The following is a 25000-nucleotide window of genomic DNA, read 5'->3' on the forward strand; positions in this document are numbered from 1 at the left end:
CACGGACGACGTTGGGCCAACCAATTGTGCGCCCTATGGGACTCCCAATCACGGCCGGATGTGATACTGCCTGGATTCGAACCAGGTACTATAGTGACGCCTCTTGAACTGAGATGCAGTGCGCCACTCGGGGTAATGGAGATCAAACACAAATCAAATTTAAAAAAATATTGTGTGGTAGAAATGATTGTTTTCCCATTGAGAAATAGGCTTTACGGCTATTTTCATGCAGACGATTGTGTCGCGTTACCTACCCTCTGATGTCATCGATGTGCGACTTTTACAAGTCGTTTTTGAACAGGGGAAGCTAACGTTCGTGTGAAAGGTAAAGTGGAATCATCACATATGCTGAACGTTTATTTAATGGTGCTGTGTTATGTCATATGCGTTATTAGCAAAGATTTCGCCAATGACATCAAGCTAAAGCGTTTCGATAGTTGAGTTGACATGCTAACTTAACTAGCATAGCTTCAGCGTTCTGGTAAACACATGGTTAGTCCTTTGCTAGATTTGACTTGTGTCCTATTAATTAAAATAAAGACATCCAAATGTAAACGTTTATTGTTAATATCATGACTATTTATAGGGCTACCCATTACTGTAGCTACATATTAACACCAGATGTGATTTAACAAAGACGTGTTATCGATTACTGGGAGTTAAGGTTAATTAGGTCGCCTGGAAACCCGACGTTGAATTCTGGCAGGTAGAAATTAGCCTTTGAATCAGGAAAGTTAACGCTTACGACCTCTTCAAGCCAGAATGTTAAATAAAATATTTGAACGTACTTAACCGGTTAGCTGTGCTGGTTGGTCCTGTTGGGGTAGGAATGTGAGCCAGTATATCCTCAGGAAAGTATAATTACATGAAAAGTTTCAAAGCGTTGGTAACAGAAGTGAGTTCAGATTAATATCACTTGAAGGACCAGCACGAGACGTATGCATACCTGCCGAGCTCGTGTTTACATGGGTCTGCGCATGTCTCAGGTGATTTAGTCTGGTTTCAATTTACCCTACTCTCCCCACCAATTTACCCTACTCTCCCCACCAATTTACCCTACTCTCCCCACCAACTTACTCTACTCTCCCCACCAATTTACCCTACTCTCCCCACCAATTTACCCTACTCTCCCCACCAATTTACCCTACTCTCCCCACCAATTTACCCTACTCTCCCCACCAACTTACTCTACTCTCCCCACCAATTTACCCTACTCTCCCCACCAATTTACCCTACTCTCCCCACCAATTTACCCTACTCTCCCCACCAATTTACCCTACTCTCCCCACCAACTTACTCTACTCTCCCCACCAATTTACCCTACTCTCCCCACCAACTTACTCTACTCTCCCCACCAACTTACTCTACTCTCCCCACCAATTTACCCTACTCTCCCCACCAACTTACTCTACTCTCCCCACCAATTTACCCTACTCTCCCCACCAATTTACCCTACTCTCCCCACCAATTTACCCTACTCTCCCCACCAACTTACTCTACTCTCCCCACCAATTTACTCTACTCTCCCCACCAACTTACTCTACTCTCCCCACCAACTTACTCTACTCTCCCCACCAATTTACCCTACTCTCCCCACCAATTTACCCTACTCTCCCCACCAACTTACTCTACTCTCCCCACCAATTTACCCTACTCTCCCCACCAACTTACTCTACTCTCCCCACCAATTTACCCTACTCTCTCCACCAACTTACCCTACTCTCCCCACCAATTTACCCTACTCTCTCCACCAATTTACCCTACTCTCCCCACCAATTTACCCTACTCTCCCCACCAACTTACTCTACTCTCCCCACCAACTTACTCTACTCTCCCCACCAACTTACTCTACTCTCCCCACCAATTTACCCTACTCTCTCCACCAACTTACCCTACTCTCCCCACCAATTTACCCTACTCTCTCCACCAATTTACCCTACTCTCCCCACCAATTTACCCTACTCTCTCCACCAACTTACCCTACTCTCTCCACCAACTTACCCTACTCTCCCCACCAATTTACCCTACTCTCCCCACCAACTTACCCTACTCTCCCCACCAATTTACCCTACTCTCCCCACCAACTTACCCTACTCTCCCCACCAATTTACCCTACTCTCCCCACCAATTTACCCTACTCTCCCCACCAGCTAACAGTTACTTTTACTGTATCAAAACGTTCTGCATTGTATTTTTTTATTTTTTTACAGCTAGCTATGTACAGGGTCATTTCACTGTTAGCAAAATATACCAGCTTATGTAGTATTTATTTATATGAAGTATATATTCTGCTTCACCCCAGGTATGCCAATGTGATCATGGCCAGCAGGCAGTGGTGTGAGGGCCACTCCACCCCAGTGCTGTGTGTGGGGGCCTCTGGGGGCCCGGAGGGTCTCCTAGCCTCTGGCTCAGAGGAGGGTGAGGTAACAGTGTGGAACCAGGAAGGAGCGGTGTTAGCTAGTCTCCGTCTGCCCAGCGGGGATGATGTGACCAGCGCTGTGTTCTCGCCGGCGGCTCCAGGCCTGTTGTATGTGTCCCACGGGGAGATGGTGAGCGTACTGGACCCTAGGAGCCTGAACGGGGCGGTAGAAGAGCTGCAAGGTGCAGGAGAGGAAGAGATCAACTCTCTGGCTCTGAATGAGACAGGCTCAGCTCTGGCCGTGGCTGATGACTCAGGGGTGGTGAGGGTGCTAGAGCTGCCGGGGGGCAAAGTGAACAGGACGCTCCGCAGACACACCAACATCGTCTCATCTTTGGCTTTCCGCCCTCTCAGGCCCAACAACTTGGTCTCAGCCGGGCTCGACATGCAGGTGAGACGACTGGAGACGGAGAAAGAAAGGGCATGCTTGAGAGTACCCTGTTTGACTAAGTAAGCATGTCTTGACCCCTTCTGTCCTCAATCTCTTGCAGGTGATGTTGTGGAGCCTGCAGAAGACCCGCCCCGTCTGGACCCTCAACCTGCAGGAAATGGCTGAGGAAGAGGAGGGCCATCAGCAGAAGGCCGGTCAGTTCTTCAACCCACCTCTGGCCCACTGCGTCTCTGTAGCAACCTGCGGGAACGTTTTGGCCTGCGCCGCCGAGGACGGACGTGTGCACCTGATGCGGGTCGGCAGTGGCTCCAAACTGGACCAGCAGGGGGCCATCAAGGCCCACAGCCAGGGAGCCTCACAGGCCCACTTCCTCAGCTTCTTACCCCACCCATACTGGCTGGCCACTGGGGGCAACGACGGCATGGTGGCCCTCTGGGACCTCAGTCAGAACCCGGTAGTTACTGTTGAGGATAAGGGCAAGCCACAAGCAGCGCCAGTCCACCGCAGAAGACCCAAGGCCAGGGCTAAAGCCAAACTCCAGTCCCAGGCTAAGCCCCTGCAGGCAAAAGAGGAGACTAAGGAGGAGGAAGAGGTGGAGGAAGGCAGCAGTGTGGATCAGTCACCAGGCACAGAGGAGGCCCTGAAGTCAGGACCTAAACTCAGCTTCAGCCATGGGGACAAGGTGAACTGGGTGTGTCCCACTCTGCTGAGAGGGGAGCCCAGCCTTGTGGTGGCTGACCAGAGCCCTAACCTGTCTGTCTACTCTCTGGCTGGTCTATAGACCTAACCTGTCTGTCTACTCTCTGGCTGGTCTATAGACCTAACCTGTCTGTCTACACTCTGGCTGGTCTATAGACCTAACCTGTCTGTCTACTCTCTGGCTGGTCTATAGACCTAACCTGTCTGTCTACTCTCTGGCTGGTCTATAGACCTAACCTGTCTGTCTACTGTCTGTCTACTCTTTGTCTGTTGCAATATACAGACTGCCTTACCTTGTATTACTTAGTAGTTTAAGGGGTCCTCCTTCCTCTGAGTTTTGCTCACTGAGCGATAGTATCATCAGCCTGTCTGTGTAATAAGACTGGCTGACAGAACCTTCTCTAACCAGAGGCATCCACCTAAAGGAGGACTGAACAATATCTTTATCAGCAGGGTTCTCCCCTTCAAAAGACTGAAACACTGACCATCTGATAGGACTGTACCATGACAAACCAGGGGGGTGAAGACAGGACCATCTGATAGGACTGTACCATGACAAACCAGGGGGGTGAAGACAGGTCCATCTGATAGGACTGTACCATGACAAACCAGGGGGGTGAAGACATGTCCATCTGATAGGACTGTACCACGACAAACCAGGGTGGTGAAGACAGGACCATCTGATAGGACTGTACCATGACAAACCAGGGGGGTGAAGACAGGACCATCTGATAGGACTGTACCATGACAAACCAGGGGGTGAAGACAGGTCCATCTGATAGGACTGTACCACGACAAACCAGGGGGTGAAGACAGGACCATCTGATAGGACTGTACCATGACAAACCAGGGGGGTGAAGACAGGACCATCTGATAGGACTGTACCATGACAAACCAGGGGGGGTGAAGACAGGACCATCTGATAGGACTGTACCATGACAAACCAGGGGGGTGAAGACAGGTCCATCTGATAGGACTCTACCATGACAAACCAGGGGGGTGAAGACAGGACCATCTGATAGGACTGTACCACGACAAACCAGGGGGGTGAAGACAGGTCCATCTGATAGGACTGTACCATGACAAACCAGGGGGGTGAAGACAGGACCATCTGATAGGACTGTACCACGACAAACCAGGGGGGTGAAGACAGGACCATCTGATAGGACTGTACCATGACAAACCAGGGGGGTGAAGACAGGACCATCTGATAGGACTGTACCATGACAAACCAGGGGGGTGAAGACAGGACCATCTGATAGGACTGTACCATGACAAACCAGGGGGGTGAAGATGGACGCAGATGTTTGATCAGCTCAACAATGATAAGACTGTGCCATGTCAGGATCAGGCAGATGTTACTGTGCTAGTTTAGCAGCTTCCTCCCTCAACTTGCCTCTGACTGGACTTAACACCAATGTTTTCCAACTCCAGTTCTCAATTACCCCCCCCCCCTCAACACTACACATTTTTATTGTAGCCCAGGACAAGCACACCTGAAACCTCTTGTCAACCAATCATCAAGCTCTCAATGAGCTGAATGAGGTCTGTTTCTTTTTTTTCTTCAGGGCTACAACAACAACAACAACCGTGTACGTCTGAAAGTACTGGAGGACCGGCCGTTGGGGAACACTGACTTATACCAAAGTCCTCTGTCTCGCAAACACACCTGAACCCTCGCTTGACAATATGTACAAACCAGATGTCCCACTGAAAAGGATATGATTCCATTTATCCAGGAAACAATCTCACTTCATTAGCCACTAATCTTGTTGCTGGTTTTTGGTGTGATAAGATGTTTGTCATCAGTTTTACTCCAATGGAGCTTATTACAAATGTGCTGAGTGGAGTTTTTTCTTTCCTGAATGTATATATACATGTACACTATATATATACAGCAGTATGTGGACAACCCTTCACATTAGTGGATTCGGCTATTTCGGCCACACCCGTTGCTGGCAGGTGTATAAAATTGAGCACACAGCCATGTAATCTCCATAGACAAAACATTGGCAGTAGAATGGTCTGTACTGAAGAGCTCAGTGTCTTTCAACGTGGCACCGTCAAAGGATGTCACCTTTCCAACAAGTCAGTTAAATTTCTGCCCTGCTAGAGATGCCATGGCCGAGCACACAAGCCTAAGATCAACCATGCGCAATGCCAAGCGTCAGCTGGAGTGGTGTAAAGATCACCGCCATTGGACTCTGGAGCAGTGGAAACGTGTTCTCTGGAGTGATGAATCACGCTTCACCATCTGGCAGTCCAACGGACGAATCTGTGTTTGGAGGTCGCGCGGTAGAACGCTACCAGCCCCAATGCATAGTGTAAAGTTTGGTGGAGGAGGAATAATGGTCTGGGGCTGTTTTTCATGGTTCGGGCCCTTTAGTTCCAGTGAAGGGAAATCTTAATGCTACAGCATACAATGATATTCTAGACGATTCTGTGCTTCCAAATTTGTGGCAACAGTTTGGGGAAGGCCCTGACCTCACTAATGCTCTTGTGGCTGAATGGAAGCAAGTCCCCGCAGCAATGTTCCAACATCTAGTGGAAAGCCTTCCCAGAAGAGTGGAGGCTGTTATAGCAGCAATGTTCCAACATCTAGTGGAAAGCCTTCCCAGAAGAGTGGAGGCTGTTATAGCAACAAAGGGGGGGACCAACTCCATATTAATGCCCATGATTTTGGAATGAGATGTTCGATGAGCAGGTGTCCATACGCTGAGTATACAAAACATTAAGAACACCTGCACTTTCCATGACATAGACTGACCAGCTGAAAGCTATGATCCCTTATTGATGTCACCTGTTAAATCCACTTCAATCAGTGTAGATGAAGGGGAGGATGACAGGTTAAAGAATTATTTTTTTTAAGCCTTGAGACATGGATTGTGTATGTGTGCCATTCAGAGGGTGAACGGGGCAAGACAAAAGATTTAAGTGCCTTTGAACGGGGTATGGTAGTAACTTGCCAGGCGCACCGGTTTGTGTTAAGAAATGCAACACTGCTGGGTTTTTCACACTCAACAGTTTCCAGTGTTTGTCAAGAATGGTCCACCAGCCAATTTCACACAACTGTGGGAAGCATTAGAGTCATCATGGGCCAGCAACCCTGTGGAACGCTTTCAACACTTTGTAGAGTCCACACCCCAACCAACTGAGGCTGTTCTGAGGGCAGAGGGAGGGAGGAGGTATTAGGAAAGTGTTCATGTTTGGTTTACTCAGTGTGTTGCTAGGCATTGCGGCTTTTAAAAGGCAATTTCTGATTGAGCCGACATATGCAACGTTTACCTTGAATGGGATATCAGCAAATGCCGGAACATACCCTTTAAAAAGAGCCACAATGCCCATGACCTACAATCAGACTGAATCTCTGTATTTTCCATACAATCGAGTCTATCAGTCAAGATGTCAGCAGCAAGGTAAGGATGTGAGTTAGTCATAACAGGTCAAAAAAACAAGTGTGGCTTGATTTTTTTTTCAAAAAAAAAAAAAAAAGTTTTTGCAGTGTGTATGACTCAACATTGTCAGTAAGCTTTTGTCTTGCACAACTTTGTCACGATGATGTTGCACTCACCAATAAAGCACAAAAACAGATTTTATTTACAAGCTGAATAAGACTATTTTTTTTAAACATTCCTATTTGGCTAACAGTGATACAGATTCATGGTCAACTTCCCCTTTAAAAAAAGGTGTTGGAACTACAGAATACACTGGAACACAATACAAACTGATGGAACTACAGAATACACTGGAACACAATACAAACTGATGGAACTACAGAATACACTGGAACACAATACAAACTGGTGGAACTACAGAATACACTGGAACACAATACAAACTGATGGAACTACAGAATACACTGGAACACAATACAAACTGATGGAACTACAGAATACACTGGAACACAATACAAACTGGTGGAACTACAGAATACACTGGACCACAATACAAACTGGTGGAACTACAGAATACACTGGAACACAATACAAACTGATGGAACTACAGAATACACTGGAACACAATACAAACTGATGGAACTACAGAATACACTGGACCACAATACAAACTGGTGGAACTACAGAATACACTGGACCACAATACAAACTGATGGAACTACAGAATACACTGGAACACAATACAAACTGATGGAACTACAGAATACACTGGACCACAATACAAACTGATGGAACTACAGAATACACTGGACCACAATACAAACTGATGGAACTACAGAATACACTGGAACACAATACAAACTGATGGAACTACAGAATACACTGGAACACAATACAAACTGATGGAACTACAGAATACACTGGAACACAATACAAACTGATGGAACTACAGAATACACTGGAACACAATACAAACTGATGGAACTACAGAATACACTGGACCACAATACAAACTGATGGAACTACAGAATACACTGGACCACAATACAAACTGATGGAACTACAGAATACACTGGAACACAATACAAACTGATGGAACTACAGAATACACTGGAACACAATACAAACTGATGGAACTACAGAATACACTGGAACACAATACAAACTGATGGAACTACAGAATACACTGGAACACAATACAAACTGATGGAACTACAGAATACACTGGAACACAATACAAACTGATGGAACTACAGAATACACTGGAACACAATACAAACTGATGGAACTACAGAATACACTGGAACACAATACAAACTGGTGGAACTACAGAATACACTGGACCACAATACAAACTGATGGAACTACAGAATACACTGGAACACAATACAAACTGATGGAACTACAGAATACACTGGACCACAATACAAACTGGTGGAACTACAGAATACACTGGACCACAATACAAACTGGTGGAACTACAGAATACACTGGACCACAATACAAACTGATGGAACTACAGAATACACTGGACCACAATACAAACTGATGGAACTACAGAATACACTGGAACACAATACAAACTGATGGAACTACAGAATACACTGGACCACAATACAAACTGATGGAACTACAGAATACACTGGACCACAATACAAACTGATGGAACTACAGAATACACTGGACCACAATACAAACTGATGGAACTACAGAATACACGACCACAATACAAACTGATGGAACTACAGAATACACTGGACCACAATACAAACTGATGGAACTACAGAATACACTGGAACACAATACAAACTGATGGAACTACAGAATACACTGGACCACAATACAAACTGATGGAACTACAGAATACACTGGAACACAATACAAACTGATGGAACTACAGAATACACTGGACCACAATACAAACTGATGGAACTACAGAATACACTGGAACACAATACAAACTGATGGAACTACAGAATACACTGGAACACAATACAAACTGATGGAACTACAGAATACACTGGAACACAATACAAACTGATGGAACTACAGAATACACTGGAACACAATACAAACTGATGGAACATTCAACTAACCTATTCCAGAAAGGAACTACAAACTGCTGTAATCTAAACGCAGAAATACGATAGGTCGTCTGAGGCGGGTTTAGTGAAATATCTCATCACATTCACAGGATATCATGATTGATGGATTAGTCAAATGCTGATGAGGGGGGAAAAAAAACAAATAGATAAACGATAGTAGAAATAAATGTTGATATTGTTTCATAGCCGTGGGTGAGGACGGGTCATTTGCTAGACAAAAAGAAACGCCTGCTAGAGATGAGCAAAGCAAAAAAAAAAAAAAATGGAAATAAAATCTGATCTTTTCGCAAAATTAGCATTCAAAACATCAAGTACCGCTGCTGACCTTGTGATGTCAGCACAACTCACTTCCATAGTGTAGTTGTGTTGAGTCTGGAGTTCTGAGGACCGACGAAGATGCCTGATATGCTGAGAGACCTTAGCCTAATTCCCCATAATGCACCCCACTCAAGAGCTCTTGGCCAAAGTAGTGACCTACGGGAACTAAATGGTCAATAATGAGACCCAGTCATCTCACAGCCTTGCCAGGCTCTTCTCGAGGCTGGCGATGTCTGCCTCCCTGTCCTCCCCTTTGCTGCCTCGGGCACTGCACTCCAGGAACTCCACCTTCATGGGCAGCTGGCTGAACTCAAAGTCTTTGCCTTTCTTCCCCAGGTGCACGCTGGCCCCCGCAGACCCATCCTGGGCGCTCAGAGCCGCAGACCTTGTCACTTTCAGTGTGTTCCTGAGGGGAAACGGTAAAGGTTAGGATCAATTCATTCTGTAGAATCACACTTCCATTTAAAATTATTGCTGTGACTTTAACAATAAGAAAATATATTTTTTTATGGCAAAAAAAATAAACCTGAACGATTCGGTCCTTAAACTAGTTGTATGTAAAATATTATGCTACAGCTTAGAAAATAAATACATGTGACTCTGGATGACAAATCAGTAATGTTTGTTTCCAACATTAGGACTGTTCTAAAGAAGTTAAATCCGCTTCGTTTTTTTGTTTCCTTGCCATGGTACTAACGAATGTCGTGACGCTGGTGTTGATGTTGGTAACAGGAGGATTACTTGCGTGTCTTTCTCAACTGGTACCATCCCGGTCCTGGTGTTGATGTTGGCAGAACTGTGAACACGGTCCAACTTTTTAAGAGTACCAGACGCACGCGGCAAATTGGAGATTCTAGTGCCAAGGCATTTTAGAAGCATTGCCTCTATAGCTGATACCAGACACTCATTCACTCTTCATCACTCAGTCTTCTAAACTCACCACTCCATTTAATGCCAAGATGTAGATTTTTTTATTATACTTTTGTAATGCTTTTTGTGACGTGAATCATAATTACAGTTACAGTCTATCAGGTTGCGTGATCCTCGTAATGTTACGTTGGAAAATAAAACTAAATGGGACGCAGAATTAAAATGTAGATTATAACTCGCACAAAAATGTGACCAGTTCATTTTCGTTATTTGCATTTTCATTTCTTTCACTAGCAAAACGCGAGTCAACTGTTGTCACTTTAGATGGACATTCAGTGGGCTCTAATGTTCTCTAACGTTAGCTTGAAACAAGCGTTTCCCTTTCCACAACACACGGCGTCCAAAAGGGATTCGTAACAGCAGGATAACTTACAGCTCTTTCTCCAGCTGCTGACGAATCAGCTTAGCAGATTTTGCCATGGTGATATCTAGAGAGACGGAAAATATATAAAGTAACACTCCTTTCAAATCATTAACACACACACACACACACACACACACACGTCATCCTGGGGAGGGTTTTTTGTAGAGGGTGAGGGAGGGTTTGACAAGTGATGTGTCACCTTGCTTGTTGCAGGCCACTATCAGAGAAGGGACATTCCTGGACACTACACTGTCAGTCAACAGGAAGTACAGAAACTCAGCCACGTCTCTCACTTCCTTCTGGAAGATGGCACTGTCCACCACAAACACCATGGCTCTGCAGTCAGAGAGAGGAGAGAACAAAAAGACAAAGTGAGAGGGCGTCTCTCAGGATCTTGATCTTAGGTCAAGCACTGCATGTTATTCACATTATAGACCTCCCCTGAACACCTGAAATACAAACACCATATTATTTATATTCATTATGGATCCCCATTACGTCGGCCAAACCCAGACGACGCTGGGTCAATTGTGCGCCGCCCTATGGGACTCCCAATCACAGCCGGTTGTGATACAGCCTGGAATTGAACCAGGGTGTGTGTAGTGACGCCTCAAGCACTGAGATGTTATCGTGTGTGTGTACAGCATCTCTTCACAATCTCCGCTGTTCCATAAGGTGTATTTCTATCCATTAGAAGAAAAATACAATCTGATTCTACTGCTTTCATGAGTTACCTGATGTGGTAGAGAGTTCCATGTAGTCATGGCTCTATGTAGTACTGTGCACCTCCCATAGTCTGTTCTGGACTTGGAGACTGTAGAGAGACCTCTGGTGGCATGTCTTAGATAAGTTATAAACCTCCCATGGATACCTAACACCATATTATAAAACCTCCCCTGAATACAAACACCTTTCATCTTTACTCACCTGGCAGCTGACTTGAACTTCTCCACATACTGAGGCCGAAGACTGTCATGTCCAGGTAGGTCAATCAGGGTCCAGCTGCTTCCCTGCACGCCGTAGTACAGAGGGACGGTCAAGCCGGTGTGTGACACATTAAGACAAATGCATTTGTCTTTAATAATGTAAAAGTTCTAACAGCCATTCATGAACCTTGAACTCACTCCCTCACCACAGCCGTTTCCTCCTTACCCTCTCGTTCTTGGCTTTGTAAGGGGCACTGCTGTCTGTGACGGAGGTCTGGGTTTTCTTGAACTTTCCTGATAACAACTGCAAAACAATGACCATCAATCAGTATCATACAACTTCTGCCATCTGTAAATAGTTGGACTGGACATGCCATGTGTTGCACGGATGTACTCACTCGACTAAAGAGAAGGGTCTTTCCAGAATCGCAGAGACCAACCAGCAGCACAGCACTTTGGACAGTTTTTCTGCTTAGTAAGTACTTCAACAACACTGAAATGTAAACCCAATAACAGCAGGTTTGGTTTTAACGACCATACAAAGCAGACGAGCACCTGACAAAGAGAGTAACTAGTACGGTAACGATAAATAGACAGGTCGCTAGTGACACCTTTGACAGCAGGCTTGATAAAAGACTAAAAGTTGTTTTTTAAAATATTATAGCATAGAAAGCCAGCAGGCTGAAGCCAGGCTAGCTAGCTAGCTAACGCTGTGGTCCCAAACTCCGGTCCTCGAGTACCTCCACAGTACACGTTTTTATTGTAGCCCCGGTAAAACTTGTCAACTAATCCTCAGGCCGTCAATGAGTTTAATGAGTTATGTTTGTCCGGGGCTAAAACTAAATAGTGTGTTTTTGAGGATACCCAAGGACTGGATATGGGCAACACTGTGTTAACGTGAGCTGGAATGAATTTAGCTAGTTAAGTTAGCTTGCTAAACTTACCCAAAGTGATGACAACAACAGACAAAGAAACAATAATTCCGATAATAAATATGGGGTCTTGGTCTTCCAACACCTTCTTTAAAGCGTCTAAATGAAGCTCAAAAGGTTTTTCACTCGCTTCCACGTCTATGTTGTCCTCCATATTGATGCCGGTCTCTGTAGCCATATCAGCCTCCGTATCTGAGCTGTCGCCTCACCGAGGACACGTGTACATGCTGCTTCTTCTTCGGGATTAGGTTGGCGAATTGCGTCCAACGTCTACGGTGCTTTCACCGCCACCTACTGTACTGGAGTGTGAGGCCAGTCACGGTCTACCTACATTAAATGATCTGCATGAGTCCTGTTCCTCTAAGAAAGTGAAATAGATCCCTAGACACCACTTCCCTTTCCTCCCCCCACTACACCACCCAAACCCCCTCTAGCCTCTCTAACCCTCTAGAGCCCTAGACACCACTTCCCTTTCCTCCCCCCACTACACCACCCAAACCCCCTCTAGCCTCTCTAACCCTCTAGAGCCCTAGACACCACTTCCCTTTCCTCCCCCACTACACCACCCAAACCCCCTCTAGAGCCCTAGACACCACTTCCCTTTCCTCCCCACTACACCACCCAAACCCCCTCTAGAGCCCTAGACACCACTTCCCTTTCCTCCCCACTACACCACCCAAACCCCCTCTAGAGCCCTAGACACCACTTCCCTTTCCTCTCCCCACTACACCACCCAAACCCCCTCTAGCCTCTCTAACCCTCTAGAGCCCTAGACACCACTTCCCTTTCCTCCCCCCACTACACCACCCAAACCCCCTCTAGAGCCCTAGACACCACTTCCCTTTCCTCTCCCCACTACACCACCCAAACCCCCTCTAGAGCCCTAGACACCACTTCCCTTTCCTCCCCCACTACACCACCCAAACCCCCTCTAGAGCCCTAGACACCACTTCCCTTTCCTCCCACCACTACACCACCCAAACCCCAAAAGGCAAAAGGCTTCCTGCGGGGACGGGGGCTGGGATTAAACATTTTATAAAATATAGGACAAAACACACATCACGACAAGAGAGACAACACAACACTACATAAAGAGAGACCTAAGACAACAACATAGCAAGGCAGCAACACATGACAACACAGCATGGTAGCAACACAACATGACAACAACATGGTAGCAACACAACATGACAACAACATGGTAGCAACACAACACTACATAAAGAGAGACCTAAGACAACAACATAGCAAGGCAGCAACACATGACTGAAACAAGACAAAATTATCTCTGTGACATAAATCTGACTACTTCCCATGGGGGACCAGTACGGAGAAAAAAAAGAAAAGAAATGTATGTATTCACTACTGTAAGTCGCTCTGGATAAGAGCGTCTGCTAAATGACTAAAATATAAAATGAAATGTACTATGTGGACTGGACAAGAGTTTTTGGAGAGATTGAGAGCTTTTCAGTGATAAGCACAATTAATAGGACTCGCCACACACAGCGCACACAGCACACACAGCCCACACAGCACACACAGCCCACACAGCCCACACAGCACACACAGCCCACACAGCACACACAGCACACACAGCACACACAGCCTAGCCTAAATCAGCTGGTGAACTGCAGGAAGAGCAGACAATGGGGTGTGGAGGATGGCTTTCACTTCAGCAGTAATACATTTATGAACTTCTTTCAGGAAAAGATCATGATCATTAGAAAGCAAATTACAGACTCCTCTTTAAATCTGGGTATTCCTCCAAAGCTCCATTGTCCTGAGTCTGCACAACTCTGCCAGGACCTAGGATCAAGGGAGATACTAAAGTGTTTTAGTACTATATCTCTTGACGCAATGATGAAAATAATCATGGCCTCCAAACCCTCAAGCTGCATACTGGACCCTATTCCAACTAAACTACTGAAAGAGCTGCTTCCTGTGCTTGGCCCTCCTATGTTGAACATAATAAACGGCTCTCTATCCACCGGATGTGTACCAAGCTCACTAAAAGTGGCAGTAATAAAGCCTCTCTTGAAAAAGCCGAATCTTGATCCAGAAATTATAAAAAAACTATCGGCCTATATCGAATCCTCCCTTCCTCTCAAAAATTTTTTGAAAAAGCTGTTGCACAGCAACTCACTGCCTTCCTGAAGACAAACAATGTATACGAAACGCTTCAGTCTGGTTTTAGACCCCATCATAGCACTGAGACTGCACTTGTGAAGGTGGTAAATGACCTTTTAATGACGTCAGACCGAGGCTCTGCATCTGTCCTCGTGCTCCTAGATCTTAGTGCCGCTTTTGATACCATCGATCACCACATTCTTTTGGAGAGATTGGAAACCCAAATTGGTCTACATGGACAAGTTCTGGCCTGGTTTAGATCTTATCTGTCGGAAAGATATCAGTTTGTCTCTGTGAATGGTTTGTCCTCTGACAAATCAATTGTACATTTCGGTGTTCCTCAAGGTTCCGTTTTAGGACCACTATTGTTTTCACTATATATTTTACCTCTTGGGGATGTCATTCGAAAACATAATGTTAAATTTCACTGCTATGCGGACGACACACAGCTGTACATTTCAATGAAACATGGTGAAGCCCCAAAATTGCCCTCGCTAGAAGCCTGTGTTTCAGACATAAAGAAGTGGATGGCTGCAAACTTTCTACTTTTAAACTCGGACAAAACAGAGATGCTTGTTCTAGGTCCCAAGAAACAAAGAGATCTTCTGTTGAATCTGACAATTAATCTGGATGGTTGTACAGTCGTCTCAAATAAAACTGTGAAGGACCTCGGCGTTACTCTGGACCCTGATCTCTCTTTTGAAGAACATATCAAGACTGTTTCAAGGACAGCTTTTTTCCATCTACGTAACATTGCAAAAATCAGAAATTTTCTGTCCAAAAATGACGCAGAAAAATAAATCCATGCTTTTGTTACTTCTAGGCTGGACTACTGCAATGCTCTACTTTCCGGCTCCCCGGATAAAGCACTAAATAAACTTCAGTTAGTGCTAAATACGGCTGCTAGAATCCTGACTAGAACCAAAAAATTTGATCATATTACTCCAGTGCTACACTGGCTTCCTGTTAAGGCAAGGGCTGATTTCAAGGTTTTACTGCTAACCTACAAAGCATTACATGGGCTTGCTCCTACCTATCTTTCCGATTTGGTCCTGCCGTACATACCTACACGTACGCTACGGTCACGAGACGCAGGCCTCCTAATTGTCCCTAGAATTTCTAAGCAAACGGCTGGAGGTAGGGCTTTCTCCTATAGAGCTCCATTTTTATGGAATGGTCTGCCTACCAATGTGAGAGACGCAGACTCAGTCTCAACCTTTAAGTCTTTACTGAAGACTTATCTCTTCAGTAGGTCCTATGATTAAGTATAGTCTGGCCCAGGAGTGTGAAGGTGAACGGAAAGGCTGGAGCAACGAACCGCCCTTGCTGTCTCTGCCTTGCCGGTTCCCCTCTTTCCACTGGGATTCTCTGCCTCTAACCCTTTTACAGGGGCTGAGTCACTGGCCTACTGGCGTTCTTCCATGCCGTCCATGGGAGGGGTGCGTCACTTGAGTGGGTTGAGTCACTGACGTGGTCTTCCTGTCTGGGTTGCCCCCCCCTTGGGTTGTGCCATGGCGGAGATCGTTGTGGGCTATACTCGGCCTTGTCTTAGGACGGTAAGTTGGTGGTTGGAGACATCCCTCTAGTGGTGTGGGGGCTGTGCTTTGGCAAAGTGGGTGGGGTTATATCCTGCCTGTTTGGCCCTGTCCGGGGGTATCATCGGATGGGGCCACAGTGTCTTCTGATCCCTCCTGTCTCAGCCTCCAGTATTTATGCTGCAGTAGTTTATGTGTCGGGGGGCTAGGGTCAGTCTGTTACATCTGGAGTATTTCTCTTGTCTTATCCGGTGTCCTGTGTGTATTTAAATATGCTCTCTCTAATTCTCTCTTTCTCTCTTTCTGTCTTTCTCTCGGAGGACCTGAGCCCTAGGACCATGCCTCAGGACTACCTGGTATGATGACTCCTTGCTGTCCCCAGTCCACCTGGCCGTGCTGCTGCTCCAGTTTCAACTGTTCTGCCTGCGGCTATGGAACCCTGACCTGTTCACCGGACGTGCTGTTGCACCCTCGACAACTACTATGATTATTATTATTTGACCATGCTGGTCATTTATGAACATTTTAACATTTTAACATTTTGACCATGTTCTGTTATAATATCCACCCTGCACAGCCAGAAGAGGACTGGCCACCCCTCATAGCCTGGTTCCTCTCTAGGTTTCTTCCTAGGTTTTTGGCCTTTCTAGGGAGTTTTTCCTAGGGAGTTTTTCCTAGCCACCGTGCTTCTTTCACATGCTTTGCTTGCTGTTTGGGGTTTTAGGCTGGGTTTCTGTACAGCACTTTGAGAATATCAGCTGATGTACGAAGGGCTATATAAAAATACATTTGATTTGATTTGATTTGATTTTGTGGGCAGACAAGCAGACACATCTCGCTTGGTTAGCTAACCAGCCTAAATCAGCTGGTGAACTGCAGGAAGAGCAGACAATGGGGTGTGGGCAGACAAGCAGACACATCTCGCTTGGTTAGCTAACCAGTCACCAGCAGACTTCTAGCTAGATACCCTTTGACTGGTTAAGAAACGCAAGCTGTTTTACCAAACTAAAAACAATGAAGTTTCGATAGTAAAACAACAGTCTAGCTATGTTTTGTTACACCCTTGAGTATTAAAACGCTATTGAATTTGTATCTCGCTCAACCCTTGCACTTTTCTCAACTTTTTTTCTCAGAGAAAACATCTTGATTCTATCCCTAACCATTCAAAAGATATCACCCATAATATTTTTTACGTTTAATTAGTTATGTACAAATTCTTATTGACAATGACAGCCTCCCGGGGAACAGAGTGTTAACTGCCTTGTTCAGGGACAGAACGACAGATTTTTACCTTGTCAGCTCAGGTATTTGATCTAGCACCCTTTTGGTTACTGGCCCAACGCTCTAACCACTAGTCTACCTGCCACCCACACCAGTGCTATGTTTTTCTCCAAGTTTAGATAGCTGGCTAGATTAACTAACAATCAAAACATTTCTAGCTGACATGGCTAATTGAGTGACTGACATAAAAGGAAAAACTGCTGATGCCCAATTTTTTTTTCTTCTTGAAATTTCACCTGGTTTATTCTATTATTCTTACTCTCAATACTAAATTGCGATCCCGACTGAGTTCCAAAAATAACTGCCTATGGCTGGAGCCAGCCCCGAGAGGCCAGCAGCCTGGGAGAGAAGGGTGCAACTGCAGCCCGCAATTCGGGGAGTTCCTGCATGTGGGCATTCCTGCATCTGCAGGAACCCGTCTTTATACTTCTATTGGTCAATTATTAAGCTAGGACAGGTGGGAGGCGGGGACGCTCCAGAACAGTAGGTGACAGCAATGCACCGTGAAGTTGGATGCCAACCCCCGATTAACCCCACAGATGAAGAAGAGGCGGGGGTACACCGGTAGAAAAGATTTGTATAACTAACCCGGAAGTGTCCTTCGCCCCCGGCTGTCAGGCACTGTTTTCCCTCAGTTCTGTTAACGACGGCGAAGGCAGGTATCGCCCCCTGCTCCTGGCAACACCGGTAGACAGTTTCCTTCACCCCCTGCCTTTTTGGGCACTGTTTTCCCTCAGGTCTGTTAACGATGGTGAGGGCAGGTGCTTGGCAAGCGGGAGAAAAGGACAATGTCTAACCGGCACATGGGAGGAGGGGGACGAAACAACTCAGATAATACTTTTATTTCCCTTTTTGACCCACATTCATGATGATGTCATGCTAGAGAGGTGGTGTTCATGAAAGAACCAATGGGATGCTGGAGGGGGGGGTGATGAAGGAATGATGAATTGTGGGCTGCAGTTGCACACTATTGGCCTGGGAGGACGGGGGAGTTATTCCTGGGAGGACGGGGAGGCATTCCTGGGAGGACGGGGGAGTTATTCCTGGGAGGACGGGGGGAGGCATTCCTGGGAGGACGGGGGGAGTTATTCCTGGGAGGACGGGGGAGGCATTCCGGGGAGGACGGGGGGGAGGCATTCCTGGGAGGACGGGGGGAGTTATTCCTGGGAGGAGGGGGGAGTTATTCCTGGGACGGGGGGAGTTATTCCTGGGAGGAGGGGGAGGCATTCCTGGGAGGACGGGGGGAGGCATTCCTGGGAGGACGGGGGAGGCATTCCTGGGAGGACGGGGGGAGGCATTCCTGGGAGGGCGGGGGAGGCATTCGTGGGAGGATGGGGGGAGGCATTCCTGGGAGGACGGGGGGAGTTATTCCTGGGAGGACGGGGGAGGCATTCCTGGGAGGACGGGGGGAGGCATTCCTGGGAGGACGGGGGGAGTTATTCCTGGGAGGACGGGGGAGGCATTCCTGGGAGGACGGGGGGAGGCATTCGTGGGAGGACGGGGGAGGCATTCCTGGGAGGAGTTATTCCTGGGAGGGCGGGGGAGTTATTCCTGGGAGGACGGGGGAGTTATTCCTGGGAGGACGGGGGAGGCATTCCTGGGAGGACGGGGGAGGCATTCGTGGGAGGACGGGGGAGGCATTCCTGGGAGGAGTTATTCCTGGGAGGGCGGGGGAGTTATTCCTGGGAGGACGGGGGGAGTTATTCCTGGGAGGACGGGGGGAGTTATTCCTGGGAGGATGGGGGAGGCATTCCTGGGAGGACGGGGGGGAGGCATTCCTGGGAGGACGGGGGGGGAGGCATTCCTGCAGGATGGGACCTGTGTACTTTAGATACAACAGACACGCTCAGTAGTAACTGAATTATGATTCTGTCAGTAGGGGGCGATCTAACCAGAACAATAACGATGCACTGTGTCACACCCTGATCTGTTTCACCTGTCCTCGTTATAGCCCATCTATAATTTAGCCAAACTACTACCTCGTCCCCTACTGTATTTATTTATTTTGCTCCTTTGCACCATATTATTTATATTTTAACTTTGAACTTTCTTCAAATAACAAATCTACCATTCCAGTGTTTTACTTGCTATACTTTATTTACTTTGCCACCATGGCCTTTTTTGCCTTTACCTCCCTTATCTCACATCATTTGCTCACATTGTATATAGTCTTATTTTTGTCTACTGTATCATTGATTGTATGTTGTTTTACTCCATGTGTAACTCTGTGTTTTTGTATGTTGTCGAACTGCTTTGCTTTATCTTGGCCAGGTCGCAGTTGTAAATGAGAACTTGTTCTCAACTTGCCTACCTGGTTAAATAAAGGTGAAATAAAAAAATAAAAAAATCACTGTGTTTCCTGGCTCTCTGTGCCAGTTTGTCTTGTATGTCCAAGCCTACCAGCGCTTTTCCTAGGTTTCCTGCTTTGCCGTTTCTCCTTTTGCTAGTCCTCCCGGTTCTGACCCTTGCTTGTTTTCTCTGGACTCCATGCCCACCTGCCTGACCATTCTGCCTGCCTTGACCATAAGGTTGTCTTCCACTCTGTACCTCCTGGACTCTGAACTGGTTGTGACCCTTTGCCTGTCCACGACCATTCTCTTGTCTACTCCTTTTGGATTAATAAACATCTTAAACTCCAACCATCTGCTTCCTGTGTCTGCATCTGGGTCTTGCCTTGTGTCACGATAATATATTATAGTTACTGTATAATACTACAGATCAGGGTATTATATATTCTAGTTACTGTATAATACTACAGATCAGGGTATTATATATTGTAGTTACTGTATAATACTACAGATCAGGGTATTATATATTCTAGTTACTGTATAATACTACAGATCAGGGTATTATATAGCAATGTATCCATGTATATGCCATCGAGATATTAGCAAAGATACCTCCAAAATGTTTAGGCCGACATTAATTCCAAAATTCATTGGAATGAATTCCGATTAAAGACATTGATATTGTGATTTTAAGCTAGATATTCATACAATTATAATTTGTTTTATGTTTTAAACATAATTAAAGAGGTTTTGCGTCCCAAACTCTCTCCTCATGAGACAGAGAGAGAGAGAGACGGTGCTCAGTTGTGATGTTCTACCTCACTTCTGCGCGCTTCTTACGCGCACCGTGGCAAGCTAATTAAAGTGGATATCTGACTCCTTCATCCTCGCAGGGGGTCAGACGTCAGAGTAACGTTTAAAACGCAGATAACTTCCATGTGCATGATGGTGTGATTCATTTCACTTGAGTTGTTGGGTTAAAGCACTCTGTCTTGAAGTCACTCTGCACCATGACGAACTCATGAGCGCTTAGCATACAGTAGATTTTTTTGGGAAAGCAATCTCCCCCCATCTGGAAAAAGAAAGGTTTCAAACGCACATTTTCAAAACTCATCGAAAGCCCTACAACAAGTAGCACTTTTGAACTCTGTCGAGATGGCAGTGTCATCGCTCCCGTGCGCTCTGTGCATAATATGGATATGTCTGATCTGTCATTCGACGGGAACGAGATTTATTTACCAGTTTCCCGGCGTAACTGTTCAACGTGTCAACTCGGAGCGGAGCGCGAGTACCGGTTCACCACTCAGCGGATCAAACACCCAGTCCAGGTGAGCGCGTCATTACGGACGGAGAGGATTTTTTTCCGGGCATGGCCAGGGTTAGCCAAGTAACATAATTTATTTACAATGTCACCATAGGAAGAGTGATGTCAAAATGTTTATTGACTATTGATGATCAGCCCTACGCGGAAACGGGCAAGAGGTGACGCTTTCTATTATTGTATGATCGACATCTCCTATAGTGGGTAAAGAGAGAGATTAATGGGATAAGGGAAAAGGTTTTGGAGTGTTTGAGAACCTTACTAAAAGGGTAGTAGTCAGTGTGACCTGTGCTAGATGTTTAAGATAACAAGTCCCATATGATCTGTCTGTGATTACAGGAACTGGTGCCAGTTCACAGTGTCGAGGACGGTGACATGCCAGGTGCGCAATGGGACCGAGACCACAGTGCAGAGAGTGTTCCAAGGCTGCCGCTGGCCAGGACCCTGCTCCAAACTCATCAGGTAGGACTGGATGGACCAGACGACCCCAGAGTCCTATTTTGATATAAATGTTGTCTTTTATAGTGTATATAGTAGTACTAGTCCAAATGATGGCGTTCCTGTCAGCTACAGGACCGTGGTCAGGCCGTCTTACAAAGTGGCCTATCGGCAGGTCACTGCTCTGGAGTGGAGGTGCTGTCCTGGGTTTGTAGGAGATCAATGTCAAGTAGGTGAGCATCCACACTTATAATCATGCTCTCTATCCTACCTCGCCCTAATGTAAACCCTTTTAACCCTCTATCCTACCTCGCCCTAATGTAAACCCATGTAACCCTCTATCCTACCTCACCCTAATGTAAACCCCTGTAACCCTCTATCCTACCTCGCCCTAATGTAAACCCATATAACCCTCTATCCTACCTCACCCTAATGTAAACCCATGTAACCCTCTATCCTACCTCACCCTAATGTAAACCCCTGTAACCCTCTATCCTACCTCGCCCTAATGTAAACCCATATAACCCTCTATCCTACCTCGCCGTAATGTAAACCCATATAACCCTCTATCCTACCTCGCCATAATGTAAACCCATATAACCCTCTATCCTACCTCGCCATAATGTAAACCCACATAACCCTCTATCCTACCTCGCCCTAATGTAAACCCACATAACCCTCTATCCTACCTCACCCTAATGTAAACCCATATAACCCTCTATCCTACCTCACCCTAATGTAAACCCATATAACCCTCTATTCTACCTCACCATAATGTAAACCCATATAACCCTCTATCCTACCTCACCCTAATGTAAACCCATATAACCCTCTATCCTACCTCACCCTAATGTAAACCCACATAACCCTCTATCCTACCTCACCCTAATGTAAATCCATGTAACCCTCTATCCTACCTCACCCTAATGTAAACCCATATAACCCTCTATCCTACCTCACCCTAATGTAAACCCATGTAACCCTCTATCCTACCTCGCCCTAATGTAAACCCATATAACCCTCTATCCTACCTCACCATAATGTAAACCCATGTAACCCTCTATCCTACCTCGCCCTAATGTAAACCCATGTAACCCTCTATCCTACCTCGCCCTAATGTAAACCCACATAACCCTCTATCCTACCTCGCCCTAATGTAAACCCATATAACCCTCTATCCTACCTCGCCCTAATGTAAACCCATATAACCCTCTATCCTACCTCACCCTAATGTAAACCCATATAACCCTCTATCCTACCTCGCCCTAATGTAAACCCATGTAACCCTCTATCCTACCTCGCCCTAATGTAAACCCATATAACCCTCTATCCTACCTCACCATAATGTAAACCCATATAACCCTCTATCCTACCTCACCCTAATGTAAACCCATATAACCCTCTATCCTACCTCACCATAATGTAAACCCATGTAACCCTCTATCCTACCTCGCCCTAATGTAAACCCATATAACCCTCTATCCTACCTCACCCTAATGTAAACCCATGTAATCAGTGATGTAGTGGTAAAAAGAAAGATGAGTATAAAGTGATCACCGGTCGCGTTGTGAAAAGTAACTCTCCCTTATACTTTCAATGCATTTTTGGATAAACTGTTTTTACTTGTGTCTATCCTCCACTGGTTACAACCCTCTACCTTAATCCTTTTCCTCAGTAATCTCAGTAATCTTAGTTCAACAACAAAGTACTGTGTGAGTTTTGATGGCGTTAGCCAGTTGCTGTTGAATGGGACTGTAACAGACTCGACATGAATATGGCACATCTGAGGTAAAAGTACAGAGTTAGTGAGATAGCCGTTAGCTGGCACACGAGGGAGAAAAGTAATGGTGTGAAGTATTGAAGCTACTGTATGATGAACTGCTGGGTGATGTACTGCTACAGTACTGTAGCTATGATGAACTGCTGGGTGATGTACTGTAGCTATGATGAACTGCTGGGTGATGTACTGTAGCTATGATGAACTGCTGGGTGATGTACTGCTACAGTACTGTAGTTATGATGAACTGCTGGGTGATGTACTGCTACAGTACTGTAGCTATGATGAACTGCTGGGTGATGTACTGCTACAGTACTGTAGCTATGATGAACTGCTGGGTGATGTACTGCTACAGTACTGTAGCTATGATGAACTGCTGGGTGAAGTACTGCTACAGTACTGTAGCTATGATGAACTGCTGGGTGATGTACTGTAGCTATGATGAACTGCTGGGTGATGTACTGCTACAGTACTGTAGCTATGATGAACTGCTAGTTAGCAAAATCCAGGAAAGAGACGTTCAATTCTACAACCATCTAGAAGGAAGAGACTCCCAAACCTTCCATAACAAAGCCATCACCTACAGAGAAATGAACCTGCAGAAGAGTCCCCTAAGCAAGCTGGTCCTGGGGCTCTGGTCACAAACACACCCCACAGAGCCCCAGGACAGCAACACAATTAGACCCAACTAAATCATGAGAAAACAAAAAGGTAATTACTTGACACATTGGAAAGAATTAACAGAAAAACAGAGCAAACTAGAATGCTATTTGGCCCTAAACAGAGAGTACACAGTTGCAGAATACCTGACCACTGTGACTGACCCAAACTTAAGGAAAGCTTTGACTATGTACAGACTCAGTGAGCATAGCCTTGCTATTGAGAAAGGCTGCCGTAGGCAGACCTGGCTCTTAAGAGAAGACAGGCTATGTGCACACTGCCCACAAAATGAGGTGGAAACTGAGCTGTACTTCCTAACCTCCTGCCAAATGTATGACCATATTAGAGACACATATTTCCCTCAGATTACACAGACCCACAAAGAATTAGAAAACAAACCCAATTCTGAGCGTGAGAGAGAGAGCTGACTATCCATGATATCAACGCGATAGTTTTAACCATGTTTCAAGGCTATATAGTTTTTACATTTACTTGTGTTTACAAACATTGGCATAAAACAAGCTTCCCACTGGGCACAGAAATTAAACATATATTAAATTAAACATCTATTTAATTGAAATGACTAGGAAACAATGTTGATTCAACCAGTGTGTGCCCATTGGGTCTATTCGTCAAGAATTAATGAGTAGATATCAGTAATTTATACGTCCAAAAGTAGAGTCAATCTTCCATATCTCCCCTCTAATGGTCATGGAAAGGTTTTGGGAAGGTAAGGTGATCCTAGATCACTGCCATCGGTGGGACACCTTCTGTTTATCCCCACTAATCATCTTTGAAGGCCAAAGTTGATCGGGAGTCCTGTAGGGCGGCTCACAATTGGCCCAGTGTCGTCTGGGTTTGGCCGGTATAGGCCGTCATTGTAAATAAGAATTTGTTCTTAACTGACTTGCCTAGTTAAATAAAGGTTCAATTTTTTTTTTTTAAGTAAAAAAAAGACATTGTTTTCTCAGCCCTGTCTGTGTGTCCTCTGGCAGCTGGGTCATGGTGGATATTTCAGAAGACTGGCTGATACATCAATCAAACTGCCCGCTTGTTGTCCTCTCTCCTCCTCTCTCAACTTCTTTCCTCTTCTC

At 45.7% G+C, this 25000-nt stretch overlaps 3 protein-coding genes across 5 annotated transcripts in view; 2 read left to right on the top strand and 1 right to left on the bottom strand.

Annotated features, from left to right (window-relative positions):
* Window positions 1-195: 195 nt before the first annotated feature.
* On the top strand, window positions 196-5221 carry wdr53 (WD repeat domain 53). 2 transcript variants are annotated; one of them, XM_014215424.2, is made up of 4 exons: window positions 196-325; window positions 2303-2810; window positions 2911-3492; window positions 5078-5221. In XM_014215424.2, exons 2-4 carry the CDS (start codon window positions 2319-2321, stop codon window positions 5180-5182), a joined length of 1179 nt encoding a protein of 392 aa, XP_014070899.1. In that variant the 5' UTR covers window positions 196-325; window positions 2303-2318; the 3' UTR covers window positions 5183-5221. The 2 variants fall into 2 exon arrangements, with proteins under 2 accessions (XP_014070899.1, XP_014070900.1); XM_014215425.2 differs by having other exon boundaries at window positions 2911-5221.
* A 1862-nt stretch (window positions 5222-7083) lies between these two features.
* Window positions 7084-12720, bottom strand: LOC106613323 (signal recognition particle receptor subunit beta). Its single transcript, XM_014215421.2, has 7 exons — window positions 12492-12720; window positions 11946-12040; window positions 11774-11851; window positions 11549-11631; window positions 10821-10957; window positions 10631-10685; window positions 7084-9733 (listed from the first exon to the last, which is right to left on the bottom strand). The coding sequence occupies exons 1-7, from the start codon at window positions 12655-12657 to the stop codon at window positions 9523-9525; spliced, it is 825 nt and encodes a 274-aa protein (XP_014070896.2). The 5' UTR covers window positions 12658-12720; the 3' UTR covers window positions 7084-9522.
* A 7884-nt stretch (window positions 12721-20604) lies between these two features.
* The window catches only part of LOC106613322 (collagen alpha-1(XXVI) chain), a 69435-nt gene continuing 65039 nt past the window's right edge, over window positions 20605-25000 (top strand). Inside the window, exons 1-3 of one of the 2 annotated variants that reach the window (XM_045724852.1) lie at window positions 20605-21038; window positions 21371-21493; window positions 21605-21702. In XM_045724852.1, coding sequence (XP_045580808.1) covers window positions 20866-21038; window positions 21371-21493; window positions 21605-21702 — 394 coding nt within the window. In that variant the 5' untranslated portion in view covers window positions 20605-20865. Of the gene's footprint in view, window positions 21039-21370; window positions 21494-21598; window positions 21703-25000 lie in introns of both variants that reach the window. The other variant, XM_045724851.1, reaches the window with a different exon arrangement.

Source organism: Salmo salar, chromosome ssa09 (genome assembly GCF_905237065.1).
Source record: "Salmo salar chromosome ssa09, Ssal_v3.1, whole genome shotgun sequence".
NCBI classification, from domain to species: Eukaryota; Metazoa; Chordata; class Actinopteri; order Salmoniformes; family Salmonidae; genus Salmo; species Salmo salar.